Source organism: Melopsittacus undulatus, chromosome 1 (assembly GCF_012275295.1).
Source record: "Melopsittacus undulatus isolate bMelUnd1 chromosome 1, bMelUnd1.mat.Z, whole genome shotgun sequence".
Taxonomy (NCBI): Eukaryota; Metazoa; Chordata; class Aves; order Psittaciformes; family Psittaculidae; genus Melopsittacus; species Melopsittacus undulatus.
Window position 1 is genome coordinate 22,252,406 of NC_047527.1, and position 15,256 is coordinate 22,267,661.

At 35.8% G+C, this 15,256-nt stretch overlaps 1 protein-coding gene across 1 annotated transcript in view; it reads right to left on the minus strand.

Annotated features, from left to right (window-relative positions):
- Positions 1 to 15,256, minus strand: part of VPS13B (vacuolar protein sorting 13 homolog B) — a 449,503-nt gene that overhangs the window by 184,245 nt on the left and 250,002 nt on the right. Inside the window, exons 27-30 of the mRNA XM_034068500.1 lie at positions 15,002 to 15,116; positions 13,812 to 13,878; positions 10,690 to 11,098; positions 5,548 to 5,659 (exon numbers count right to left, since the gene is read on the minus strand). Of these exons, the coding sequence (XP_033924391.1) occupies positions 5,548 to 5,659; positions 10,690 to 11,098; positions 13,812 to 13,878; positions 15,002 to 15,116 (703 nt within the window). The remainder of the gene's footprint in view (positions 1 to 5,547; positions 5,660 to 10,689; positions 11,099 to 13,811; positions 13,879 to 15,001; positions 15,117 to 15,256) is intronic.

Genomic DNA, 15,256 nt, shown 5'->3' on the forward strand with positions numbered 1-15,256 from the left:
TAGACAACAATTAGATTCTTTACCGGCCAAGCTGAGGAAAGGTTGTGATTCAGTTCACCTAAACTTCTGGTACATGATAGCGTAGCAATATATATTCTGGACTTCATAAGCAAAAGATTTTTACAATAGCCTTCCAACAGCCTGAATTCTCTGTGCTCTTTGTCAGCCATTTCATTTTTGTATTACCAACATTATACTTCATCTGTTCATGGATACTCCCTATAATTCTGTTAATTAACGTTTCATGTCACAGTAGGCCAAAACCAGCCAATGGCAATTACCTACATAATTGAACAGGCAGTTTGCACAGCATTTGGTATAAGAGGGTCCTTATACCAACACAGAAATAGAACTAAATATCATCTCAATTTGTACTTGGAACTGCTTCACATTTCAGCAGAGACAAGCATCTACTTCCTCTTATTTTTCAGAGAAATATAATTGCTGGGTCTCGTGATGCTTTGCTCATTTTTTAAAGTGTTCACTGCTAATAAGAAATCTTAACTGAGGTCCTCCTAGGTGAACAATGCTACAAACACCTCAACTGTGACAAGTCTCTGTGTAGTTGCATACAGTTAAGTTCCTAATTTCATAACACTAGCACTGTAGCAGAAGCATATATTTGATGTTATGTATCAAGAAATCAATAGATGACAGTGTTTTACACAGATCTCAAGGAGAAAGAAAAACTTCAGCTGGAATTTTTATCTTATTAGACACCACAGAGCAAAACAAGAGTGAGCCCAGGACTGAGAAATTATTTTTTTTTCGCCTCCAAAGAGATGCTTCATTTTTTTTGTAGTTACAGTATTTATAAGATTTCCTTCTGATGTGCTTTCTCTGACTTGCTGACCAGCAGGTAAAGTGAGGTTGTTCTCCCTCTCCACAATGCTCTCATGAGACCCCACCTGGCGTACTTCATACAGTTCTGGTATCCCCATCATAAGAGAGACATGGATCTGCTGGAGCGAGTCCAGAGGAGGGCCACAAAGATGGTCAGAGGGAAGGAGCACCTCTCTTATGAATACAGACTGTGAGGGCTTCAGTTGTTCAGCCTGAAGATGGCTGAAAAGGGGAGACCTTAGAGCAGCCTTCCAGTACTTAAAAAACAGACCTACAAGAAAGCTGGGGAGGGACTTTTCACATGTGCTCGTAGTGACAAAAGAGGGAACAGCTTTAAACTGAAAGAAGAGAGATTTAGATTAGATATTAGGGAAATATTCTTCACTGTGAGGGTGGTGAAACACTGACACAGGTTGCCCAGAGAAGCTGTGGATGCCCCATCCCTGGCAGTGCTCAAGGCCAGGTTGGATGGGGCTTTGAGCAACCTGGTCTAGTGGAAGGTGCACCTGCCTGTGGCATGGGGATTAGAACTAAATGATCTTTAAGGTCCCTTCCAACCCATTCCAACCATTCTATGATTCTGAGATCAAATAACTGTCTGACTTTCACTCCATCAGGGCATTAAGATAATCTTCCTATTTCAGTACTCTTCCTCCCCAAAAATACTAGACCTTTCTCTGTTTTGTACAGTGTATGTGACCATCAATTTGGCCACTTCAAAAGTTTTAACATACACAGCATGATTACATCAGGAAATGACCACATCACCTTGTTTTTCTATAGGTTGCTGAGCTGTCTCTAAGCAACAATCCCCTCCTCCCAAATCCCAAGTTTAATATGATCAGGTAGTTAAAACCCACAAAAACATGTTTCTCTCCTTCACTGCTTAGCAGAAACTTTTTTGACCATCTAACTTCTTGATTTCAATGAACTGCTCTTCTCTCATTTTAGACAGGCTAGGGAGCTGCCTCACTTGCACCTTTATCCAACATCTCCTTTACCCTGCTCCCTATCCCGAGCCCTTCTGGTATCTACAAGAGTTCTGCTCCAGAACTGTTGGTTTCTTGATGGTAACATACAATTCTGTTTGAAGAGGAGAATACCTTAGGTGGGGTTTAAGAATCAGAAGTTCATGAAAAATCATTAAAACAAACCAACTTCTAGGATTTAGTGGTACAGGGGGAAACTGAAAAGGAAAAATTGTCTCTTACTGTGAACAGCTGAAAATGTGTCAGCTTCTTCAAGGGGACCTATAGTTACTGTTATCATCTTTGTTTACTACACAATTAAATTAGCCTGTTTTCTACTGGAGGAAATAGTTATTTTTAGACTAATTTTTATATGCTGTAAGAAAACTGAAGTTAGCATGTCAACACATTTCTTTCCAACATTCAATAATCACCTGAAAAAATATTTGTGCCTAAACTTTTGAGGAACATGGTTTTCTCAACATTCCATTTTCAATTTAGGAAAAATATCTAACTTGCTTAACTTTGAGAGAGAACTAAGACATAGATGGAGTCACTTCAGCTTAGAGGCCAGAAGTCGCCTGGTTTATTTAGTATGACCTGCAGCCATTCCAGATTTACCTTTCATGCACTGGAATGCTGCTAATGATATATGAGCACATTCAGGGTTTTTTTTTTTTCGCATGAATTTATGGGAAAATTTCAAAAGATTTTGGGGAATTCTATTCAGCCTTTATACATGAAAATGTTTCTCGGCCTTTCTTAGAAGAATAGCTTCTAAATGAGAAGCAAAAATTCTTTCTCATGAAACAGTACAAAAGTGACATTAATTTCATGTGGTTGTATTTCAGACCTAAACAGAAGACTGTTTAAACCAAAGTGACACCACAAATTAAGTTTGTATCCCCACTCCAGAAACACTGTAAAGACAGTGGTTCAGACAATTTATTTTCTTTTATTCTATTAAAAGCAGCAGAAGCAAATTAGAGGAGAAGAGAGTCTGGAAAAAGAAGACAACATGTTGGGATTATTAGAATGTTGTAGCAGCTAATTCTTCAGTCAACAAAACCAACAGGCTCCTGTAATGCTTTTTTCTTTTAGAGTCTTTAAGGCTGCATATTGTACTACTTCTACCTCTGTTGGTATTTACTAAGAAATCTTTCCCCAGAATACATGAGTTACACATTGTGTGAGTTTGCTCATTTCACTAATTGAATTTTAAGCATTCTATATTAGCCTGTTACACATTTTTGCTATCTAGTGCCATCTCCCCTGGGCAGGTTAAAAAGGGTAAATACTGTGTAACTTAGGAAATCTTGTATTTGGAGAAATGAATACTAACATCAGGCCCATGTGTTAAAAATATCCCTGACACCTTTCTTTTCATTGAAGACAGATTATGTCCCCTGCCCTAACAATACAAAGACTTTTGTATTTATCTTATTTTTCCAAAGAAAAAATGAAAAATGGTGAAACTAACTCCACTCACAAGTCCATTGGTCTAATAGCAGTGCCTGCCATGTAAGTAAATTATGACTGTCTTCAACCTTAACTACAGTATGTTCTGGATCAAAAAAACCCCTGCATGTAATTAGAAAATGCACTGACTTTGACTCCAAATTTAAATCTTAATATATTTACTTAAAAACATTAATTTATATTCCTTGAAAGCATTGAAGCTTGCTTGAACAGATCAAAATAGTAACCCTCTTCCCAAAACCAAAAGACCACCCACTACCAACTTCAATATTGTCTCATAAAACTCTGCAAAGTAACTTGACACTCTGCCCAATGTATTTTAAAAACACTAAAGCTAGTATAATTGGAGGATTAAAGGAACAAAGATAAGACTGAATCATTTGGCAGCTGCTGAGAAATTAGAAGAATGGTGACAGCAGCAGTTAGAGGAAATTATTGAAAATGGCAGACATTACTCAGAAAAAGATACAAGAAGCATGGTGCTGTGATACTGGTCACAAAGAAGTCAGTAGCAGTCAGATAAGAGATGTCTGTGGCCCTGTGCTTATTTCTACTTTACCTATTTAATGTCTTGATTTCTAAAGGACTGGAGCATATTGTAACTGTATAAAACTATGAAAGCCAAATATACACAGCCCAAATCTAGATGGGAAAATTTATGTATATAAGTCCCAGAGACCCATAATGCAGAAGGGCATCAGACTCTTTAAGGAACTGAGTGATTTCTGGTTTGAAAAGCACTGAATTTCTGCATTACAGGTAAAGTCACAATTACAAAGATATCATACTCAAAAATATAAACTGGCATAGCTTCATTGATTTTAGGTGTAAACTGCATCCCTCCTGTTGCTTACTCACTAATTTGTAATGTGTGTACAAGGAACATTACACAGATCCCCTCTAGGTGACAGGAACGGCCTTATGGGAGCGGGAACTTGCAGGTTCCACTTTATGACGGGATTTTCCTCATAAATTTTTGGTTGCTATGAGAAGTGGAACCTTCACTTGGTTCAGATACCAGATGGGAGTCTCTTTGGACTGAGAGTGCAGAAGAAGGTAAAGCCTGTAAAAATCTTGGGAAGATCTCTTATCTGTGGGCACACAGACAGTTGGATCAGGCCCTGCCACCCAAAGCTGTTGTTGGCGCCAAGCTGTAAGATTTCTTCCATGAAAGCTCAGTAATACAATAGATATAATGGTTGTTTAAAAAAGGAAGGGGAAAAAAAGGAAAAAAAAAGAAAAAAAAGGCAGATATTGACTACTATAACTAAACATACAAGCAAAACCACTAATTTAAATGTTTCCACATGGAAATATGAAGAAAAAGACTCTCTAACAACTTCTAAGTGATCAGAAGTGAAACTGGAGATACTTCATGGTCTCCTAAAAATCCTGGTCTTGACAAAAAGTAAAACTTGCTGTCATTTTCAAGGCAGTAAATGTTTTACTGCTGGGAAAAGATTTTGATGTTTGTAATTTCTATTGAAGAGCACTATGAAGTAGTTAAAAATATTGCCACATCTGAAAAACAGACCAACGGGAAGTATAAGACACTTGTTCATCTGTATTTCTGTGACTTTTCTCACTTGGTATTATTTGCAACCATACTTTCATGTCTGGCAACAGTGCCAACTCTACTAAGGATCATATATTACTTTTATCATGTTGATTACATATGTTCACCAGTTTTGCTGCCTACATATGATTAGTGTGGTTTGCACATACTTAGTGACACAATCCAGAGCATGGCATTTTCACAGAAAATGTGTTTACTGCGAAAGAGTTCCTTAGAAGTTTGCGTTCCTTTCAGCTTTGATCTACATGACATCAAGAATCCTACAGTTTGAATATATGTTCACCATTTATATTATTAAGATCTATCTCTTTCACACTATATGGCTACTGAGTACTTTGGTAGTCGCAAAAAATTTCCTTTTCTCTTAGGTAAACTTAGTTGTAGCTGAATAAAAGAAAGCCCCTTAAAATGTTCTCATCTGTGAGCTTAAGCTTCGTAATGACTTGACATTTAAATTCTGGTATTCATCAGCACTTCACAGAAGAACTTGATTTGTCTAAATGGGTTTGAAAGCCCACAAGTGAAGAAAATCAGAAAAACCTGGTTTTGAATATCAAAAGATTGTATGTGAAAAGTATTTTTACAGGCTGCACGTACCCATTTTATTGATCAATTAACTTCTCCCAAAATGAATTTTTCTGAGACCATATATGAAAACCCAACCCCCTCTCCAACACTTACTGGTAAATGTCTTTTCTGAGTACAGCTCTACTAAGAGGGTTGTCAGCCTGAGGAGCCATAGACACAGATCCAATCTTGAGAACCAAAGTGTCTTCTTTAATTGCTGGATTAGCTGTAGGCAGGAAAAGAGAAAATATGTGTTTCATTAAGAGTCAAATGCTTGTAGCAGAAACTCTGAAAAACTATTTCTCAAAAAAAACTAAATAAGGATGTCTGCTAAATATTCAGTTTTGCACAGGAGCAACAACTAATGCATAAAAACCCCAGAAACAAACCCCCAAACCGAAACACCATAAAAACAATAGCACTGTTGTTTGCAATACATTTAAGACAAAAGTATTGTTATTGAATTTCCCCACAGAGTTTTATCACAAAACTAAATCCTCGTCTGTGACTTCTCATTTTCTCTGATGTTGTATTCCATAGACTTATTTGTGATTTGTCTGTTTCTTCTTATCTGCTGAAATAACAGCATGTAAAGCACTCTGAATCATGCATCATTTTTAATATGGTGCTTGAAATGTAAAACACGGTAGGATATTTATTGTAACCATCCCAGTAGCATTTGGTATCAGTTGCAACACACATGAAAACTTCAAACACAAGCACTGAAAAAGAGAATCTGAAATTTGACACATATAGAAAGAACAACATGCAACAGCGGACAGTAAATTTCACATCAATAGCAAAGTTACTCCAAGAAGATACATCTCTGCTTTCCACTTCATGTACATCATAGTCAAATTTCAGCCACATCTACAAACTTTCAGTTTTAAAAACAGTGGTCATAGTAGATAGAAAACCAAAGTTCTGCCCAGAAAAAAAAATAACACATTTCTGGTACTAAACTAACTCTGAAGTTTCCTTAGAGGAAAAGACTGAGTCTACTGCATCTCCCTCTCAGCAGACACAGACATATACAAAGCATTTGAACAACATTTTGCCCAGAAGTCAAACCCTGTAGTCCCCACCTACATATAGATGGTTTGCTTGCCAGAACTAAGGTAGGGAAGTTAAGCTGACAACAACATCCTGTTTGTGACCAAATCAGAACCTGCATTTTTCAACTTTTAGATAAAAAATATGGGCAAGGCATTATACTAAGTATTTGAATTCCTGCCACTGCACACTTGATGTTTTGTTGTGGGTTTTGGTTTTTTTTTCCCCTGATACTCGCGTAAGAAAAAGGAGTAAAGTTACCAAATATACTTCAGATTGTAACTGCAACTTAATTAGGTGGCAGAGGTCTAATTCTGAGAACTGGTTCTTAACAAAATAGATCTTAGGCTAAGAATCTTAATGTGTCTCTGACACTCAGCAAAGTCAAATAAACGTGACTACTTATCAGAGTCTCTATTACGTAAAGGTTTTAGGATATGGTTTTTCTGTGTGTGGTTCTTCCTGAAAGGTCAAAAAAATAAGTCAATCTTAAACCAGAAAGAGTTACAGGCTTTAATATGTTCAGCTGATTTCTAACAAGTGGTAATCTAAATCATGATTTAGGATGATGAATTCTTATCTCCATACATTAATTAACCCATGACTTCTTCCATTAGTTTTTCAAAATCTGGGAATAATGCAGTAAACATTATCACAGTCATTATAAATGTGTAAAAACTGGAGGGGGAAAAAGGTCTACACTACACAATATAAGTGCACTCTAGGAAAAACTAACAGACCAAAGTGTAATAATGTTCACAATCTTAATAGTTTTTACCCACTCATCTCAGTCTTCTTTTTTTGCCAAGAATACATTATGCTCTTTTAATCCTTTCTTGTATGGCTTCTCCAGCACCTGATTAACATTTTTTTGTGCTTTTCAGCATCCTCTCCAGTTTTATCAATACCCATTTTTAGAAAGCAAAATGGACATGATATTAACAGCTGCAATACGCAGAAGCACAGCTACCTCCCTTATTTCTTTTCACTATGTCCACTGTGATTGTTAAGATGTTTCCAGGCACTGTTTCCCAGGATAGTCTCTCCAGCCTGAGGACATAGTTTGAAACATAAATTGTTTCCTTGATATATAACTCTCAGCTTTACAAGATTTAGTATATTTTCTGCAAGCAGTGATTTAAGCACAGTGATCCAGATGCATGGCCTATTGAGTCCTTAACATTATTTTTCTCAGGAAATTCTTTGCAACATATGTTGACATTAACAGCAATGGTTTTACATTTACTTTCAGATTATTAAATACCAATTTCACTTATTATTCCCAATTGACAACTTGAGTTGGTTTGGGGTTTTCTTTTAGACTATTTGCTAGCCATTTGAAATTCATTTAACATTTCCAAAGATATTGTATGGGGATGTATTTAAATTAGAATACCATGAGACACAATGTCAGACTCCTTACAAAAGTCTAAGATTATCAAATCCTTGCATTGAATTGAAACCATAATGAAGAATGGAAATCAGATGTGTCGACAAAATAATTTCCATAAAGGCATTATTATTATGTAAGAAATATGTAATTCTTTGTTAGCTGTACCCTTTAAGAGGTATTTTTCCCTTTACATTCTGTGGGGGAGATTAATAACACTACCTCTCTTAATTTTACTTGAACAACACACTTTTCATTTTACTAGATACACCTTCAGCTGTTAAAAACCTGCACTTCCAAGGTGTGTTAAAAATTACCCACAGAAGACTAAGATCTCTGAGCATAAGCTACTCAGTCTGACTGATTTGACACTCTTCAACCGTAAACAAGGAGGATGTTACAGACCATATGTTATGACAGACTTCAAAGTAGAGTCATGTTCATGTGACAAGAATATATCACCTCTACAAATGCAGGGCATACATCCATTCAGTATGCCGCCTTTTCTTTTTCACTATCATCAAATTTATCATGGCCTTTCTGGTGATTCCTGATACTTTACTCCTAATACATATTAAAAAAGTTCCTATTGTCCTCAAACCAGCCAGATGTGGATTTTCCAAGTCTTTACCACTTCTTATCAGTTTTTTGCAATTTATGATTTTTATTTACAGTGTTCTGCTAAGCAGTAATTCTTGTTTCTATTTGTTATATATTGCTTTTATATATTTCATTGCCTTTACTTCATTACTAAGTGTGGGCTGTTGGCTAGAGCTTGAAACACTACCTGATGTATTAACAAATCAAACTGTGATGGAAAGCAGCATTGCTTATTGCCTAGGACAGAAGGCAGCCCTCAAGTCCATTACAAAAAGAAATGCTAATCTCATGCTGATGCAAAAAAACATGAAACTAAAAGGTTATAAAAGTATGTGGGTATATTCGTGCATGTGCAAATGTAAATTTCTCAGCATAAAACCCATGATGTTGCTTATTTCATAGTGTATGTGTACCACAGTTAACTGTGCAAGTCTGGTATGGCATGGCATGAATAAAGAACAGATTTGCCTTTTTTTTTTAACTCTACCCAAAAAGTTACAATTACATATATTTTTTTGGGGGGGAGAGGACAGCTCCAGTAGCTATCACTAGGTACAAGGTACAAAGAGCTGATGATTAACTAGAAAAGAAACTGAGGTCAGTGTTTTCCTACTTTTACTGCAGTGATCACAACTTGAAACACCTAAATCTTAAGGGATTAAACCCCCCTCTTAATCAGTAAATGATGAATGATGATGTTCGGGATGTGTCTCCATAACATGTAACAAGTTTCTAATCTAGTACAGCAGTAACATGGGTCATATTCAACTCTTATTACTTATTACTGTTTCTAATTTCTATTGTTCTTGAAGACAATAAGCGGTAGAAGAGAAAAACTATTTCACATTCAGAAGCAGAGAAGAGTTTCGGAAAATTTAGGGTGAACAAAGAAATAAAAGGAGAATGGTACTAATTTTCATAGTGATCATATTTCAGATTTTTCCAGTGGAAGAGGTTTGCTGGATTTCTTACTTATTTAGTAAAGCTAATCTTTAGCTTTATTCTTCAAAAGCATACAGTTTTTCTTCCTATGTCCATGCTTAACCATTTTGTTCCCACAGTAGCATTTCTGTTCTTTGCTTGCATTTTCAAGCAAGGGATAGCAATGGGACAAAGTTTTTTATCATTTCTGTTTAACGAAATACACAGCTACAGAGCTACAAAAACATACTTTAAAAAAAAAATTCCTTGACAGCACGCCCCAGAACTCCCTTCCAACCAGAATCATAATTCTTTCTTGCCAACACAGCTAGTCTAATTTTATCTTCCTGTGTTTTCAAGATTCCCAGTTGGAAAATTGTAGAGGATGCTGGCAAAAAAAAAAAATCTATGTAAATTCTCCCTGTCTGCACTTCTTGCAATTAGGTTATGAAAAAAATCTGAAGATTATAATCTTAAGATTCTATTGTGTGCTATTGTATATAATGGTAAAGATCCCCACCAACCACCTATACCTACAGGATTTATGTAAACATATCATGATACCAGTAAAACTTTTCTCTAGGAGAACTGCTGGCAACGGGAGTAATCACTCCTGCTAGCTGTTACATGCGGGAATCAGAATCTCTTTATTCCTGTACAAATATTCCAGTAGGGATGTAAATATATTTTATGCATGAATGTAAAACAATTTCTTACAGAAAAAAATACTACCATACATCAAGTAGCTACTTACTGTTGTTTGCAAGAACAGCTTATGCTATCCACACCTCTAAAACACCTGAAAGCGTCTTGCATAGAAGTCTGAATGGTTCAATTGAAATTTACTAAATAAATGATAAACATTACCATCTTTTGGGCATCAGTCATAAGGTACACTTTAATAACATTCTCCAAACTGAAATAGAACATCAACCTTCTTCACTACTGCATGGTTTTCTAGGTGCCAATTCCCACAAGAGCTAAAGCTCCCTGATTACACTCCACTGCTGGAACAGGCATCTATGGAAGACTGAACTGGTATCAGTATAATGAGAGCTAACACAAGAATCACCACTGCAAAATTGGGTTCTCTTTCCACGATTCTTGACCATATAGGTACTGGAAAAGCAACAAACAAACTTTTCAGCACATCTGTAGAGAAGTAGCATGAATGTTGGATGTTTCCTAACTCTGCCCATACAACCATAGTTCCCAGCAACACTCAGTGATTTAACTCAGAATATGTGTCTGCAATATTGAATGGGAAAGAATCTCTAACATAAATACTGTACCTTCAGCAGTGTGACGATCTTCCTCATTTTTGGGAAAGAAGACTCTTATTACACCAGTGTTAATGTAAATCAGAGGCAAGTTGCGGGAAGTTAGAGCATGAGTCCTCATAGGCTGGCCTGGTGATTTTCTTTTCTCTTTTTGACTCCTTGGCAACCTGGCTTGAAAAATGCTTGCAATTGCATTAAGCAAAGGAAAACAGAGGACCACATCAAAGGCCTGAGCAGAGAGAAGTATCTCATGGAGGAAGTGAGGAGAACCATCAGTGTGACCTTCTGATAGTTTATGGAATGTTCTTCTTTCATTTCTCGATATCAGTTTGTGCCGGACATTTTTTGTCACAGCTTTGGTGTAAGTGAGAGAAAGAAATCCGTGTTGCTGGTGTGAGCCATCTAAAAGTTTTGCAGTTGTCTGTTTCAAGGAGAAAAACAAAAACAAACAACTGCTGCAAAAATGTACACATATAACATCCATTACTCATCATATTCTCTGTTAGCTGTTTATGGTTCAATATTTTCTAATAGTTTTACACTGTCTCTGTATAGTAGAAAAAAATCTTTCATTTTTCTGAAGGAACAATTTGTCCACAGTGCATCCACACTTCACTGTACTGTGTCAGCTAAAACTGATTTGTTGAACATTTTCTTTTCTGATTATTTACGTTACATACAATTCAAATCTAATCAGCCAAAAGCCCCCACATATTCAAGGGTCAAAGTTTACCCATTTTTTCTGTTAATTTTTCACACAGATATGTACTTTGATTTCTCCTTCACGTTAGACATTTTAGAAGTAGATCTTAGTGCCTTGCATTATTCCTTCCATATGTGCAAATGGTGCTAAAATAACACTTGGATGCTGAGGTAGCCTCACTCCATCTAAAAATGGGTGTATAAATGACCCACAGTCAACTAAGTACTCTAAGAATTGAGCTGGTTTTCCCCTTGTCCCTTCTGAGTATTTAAAGAGAACAGCAGTACCACATGCTAAAGTACATCACTTAAATAAAGCTACACTGCATTATACTTCAGAAACAGCAGATTCCTTCAAGACATACTTCCCAGCTAAATGTGACAATTGTATGCTTAGCTCCCAGAAGATGCTTAGTACAGTTTTCATATTACTTTTGAAAGTCTTTCAGTAATACATTGTTATTGAGTAAAAAAATGTAAATATAAACACTAAGAAAACCATTATTTGAACAGTGTAATAAACATTTTGATAGAATTCCATAAGTCTGTTTAAATATTAGCTATAATCATGGGAGCACAAATTAAAGCAACTACATTTTGCAAGTAGTTGATTCAGCATTTCAAATTTGATTTAAAATAATTTAACATTATTTTAACTTTTTAATGGAACAATATCTTCTCTTAAATAAACAGGATACAGAGCTTAAGTGCTGAAAAACTGAAAGCTTTTATGATTAAGTAAATTAAAACAAATTGGTAAGTTAATTTCCTGTAAGAACTGAAACAAACAGAATAAGAGAAAGTATTACCAATCACTATTCTTGATGAAAATAAATCAGACCACACAGAACTTCCACTAACATAAAGTGATTCTATACAGCTATACATTTGTGAAGATAAATAGTCCAATGTCATAACACATAAAGTCTTTCAAGGATAAACAGGCAAGAAAAAAGAGGTTAAATATCTCTCACCGAGATATTCTGAATCAGCAAGTAATGTTCCAAGCATTCAAAAGAATAACTCAAATATAAAATTGTTACATTACAGAATTATAGAAGTGATTTTAAAAGGTTGCATAAAGGAATACTGCAGTAATACAAACTACTAAAATCCCTAAGTAGATATCCAAATTACAGGAACAAAATGTGGCATTCATTAGTGGCTTTTACATATTTGGTTTTCAAACATTACTGTATGTGCTCACTTGTAATATAAATGAATCCCATTGACTGTAGCAGACTGCTGCTACATACTGGGTGGTGAAACATCAACCTTCATTCCTGTTACTAAAAAATGACTGACAACTATTACTAAAGACTAAGAGGGAAGTAACACAACTAATACAATCAGTATAAGCAATGCATGTATTCTGTACCAACAAGAAGAGATTACAAGAAACTAAAGCCTTTTGAGGGTTTTTTTGTCACAGTGTTTTCTTGGGGGTTTTTTTTGGGATTTGGTTTTTAATCCAATTGGTATTTATTAGTGGAAGTTCTGTAGTAAAAATTTTTTTAAAGATTCTTACAGAGGGAAAGAAGCCAGAGAAGTTGCTGAAAGGGTCCTGCTTGCTGATGGGTCGAACCAACAAGGTACGTCTGTTCAGCTTGTCAGTACAGGAAAGGAACACACCTCCATATTGCCCCAGAGACCAAGAATCTTCCCCAAGACTTGAAGTAATGAACAAGGCATGGAAGAGGGAAAGACAAAAAAGAAAAAACAATTGAAATACATTGAACTTGCATGTTTCTACGTAACTGGAAGCTAAAGCCTTTGCCATACCGTCCTGGGTTCAGCAGTAGCAGTCATTTTACTCCTTCTTAGGAGGTGGTGCAGTGCTGTGTTTTAGACTTTCGGCCTGGGAACAATGCTAATAACACCGACACATTTAGTTGCTGCTCAGTAATGCTTACTCTGACCAAGGACTTTGTGAGTCCCATCTCTGGCAGGGAGGAGAGGAAGCCAGGAGGAAGCAGAGACAGGACACCTGACCCAAACTAACCAAAGGGGTATTCCATACCACAGCATGTCATGCCCAGTATATAAACTGTGGAGAGCTACCCAGAAGGGCTAGATCGCTGCTCGGGTCAGGCTGGGAATTGGTTGGTGGATGGGGATTAAGACCATAAGAATAAAAGTATAGTAAAATCCTGAATACAGAAAAGGGACTTACACCTGGATTTTCAGCAGATACCTTCATTAGAACGAGGAGGAAAATGATTACAAGAATTAAAAAACTGAAAGAAAAGCTATATTCATATATGTTACAAATCACTGCACTATTTAGAAAAAAATAGCTATTAAGTATTAAAAAGTGCTTTGTACTACAATTCTTGTAATCATTCTTTTTAACATATGAAGAATAAAGAAAAATATCTTACTGAAGAAGAGTTATTCAAGGTAAGCACCTTAGTTTACTAAAGAAATCTCACCAAAAGCTTTTCTTTGCATTGTAGGAATATTCCTTCAAAATGTCCTGACTGCCAGTCTCCCCCTGGCCTGGAAGACAGAACGTTCACCTTATCTATTCTCTGCTTTTGGTTTTAGACTACAAAAATTTAAAGACAGAGAAAGGTATTCTGAAGATATTACCAAATATAAATGAGAACAGTAACAATACTGTCAAGTAGAATAGGTTTTTGCTTGATGGTTTGGGGTTTTTTCTATTTTAAAGCCTCAATATAACTTTAGCAAACAAGTACACCCTTAAGCTGAAAACATTTCTAAGGGAGCTTTTGGCTCCTGGGAATGAAGTACCTTCTCTCAAGCTTTCCATAAAATCTGTGGGCAAAACAGCTTCTTAAAAACACGTAACAACTGGGATTGCAAAATATTTTAAAGCATCATGACTTGATTTTAAAAAGATTTTTTAAAATAAAGTACAAATCCTGATTATAAAATATTACAAAACACAGTGTGTACAAACAATAACTGCGTTGGGCTAAAGAACAGGAATTCAAATTTTATGACTTTTTTTCAGGCAGCTGATAAAAAAAAAGTCTCAGAAATGCTTATAACTTTGCTAAATTTACACTCTATTTCCTTCATACTATATATAGGCAACAACAACTGTCCAATAAGACCTTGCAGACAACAGCTCTTGCTTGGGCACCTTGTGTAACACTGTGCTGTGTCAGACACAGAAATCAGCTTAGTTCCCTGCGTTACAGTGTTGCTAAGAAACAGCAAAGGAACAGCTCAACTTTTTAGAAACTTTTTTAATGTCTAAGAACTTTGAGTATGATGCTATAAGTCATTAAATGTTTGCACTTGTTAACACATCATGGAAAAATATTTAAGGAATTTCCCATTCAAAGTTCAGCTAAAATTAATTACTTTTTTTTTTGGTCTAACAGACCAACAGAGCAGTAAGTGTGAAAAACCACTCTGGATTTGTACTGATTGCTCTGGTTTTCTTTGGAATCAGATATAACTCTGAGAAAATGCAATTCTGATTTTTATTACTTAAAAGGTTAAAATAATTTCACTGAAATTGAACAGTGACCTTCAGTTCAAGAAAACGATTAAAAAGTATAAAGGAAAAAACCCAAAACCAACCAAAACACATGATGCCTTCTTTCTTCCAACCTGAAATAAAAGAAGAATAACTTCCAGAAATTACCTGTTTCTGTAATGGTCAATATTGAAGCTTTCTATTTTACATTTGATTTTGGTATAGACATCCTGCATATCCACTGAGGCACTGAGATCTTCTACTTCACTTACAACACAAACTTCTGCAACAGACAAAGAACAAAATGATTAACCTGAAACTTGACGGGTTTTGATCTATTTTTTTGAATCAAGTGTCACACGCAGAAAACCCCTAGAATCAAAAGCTTTTTATACAAAACTGTAGAAACTTGGAGGGTTTAGT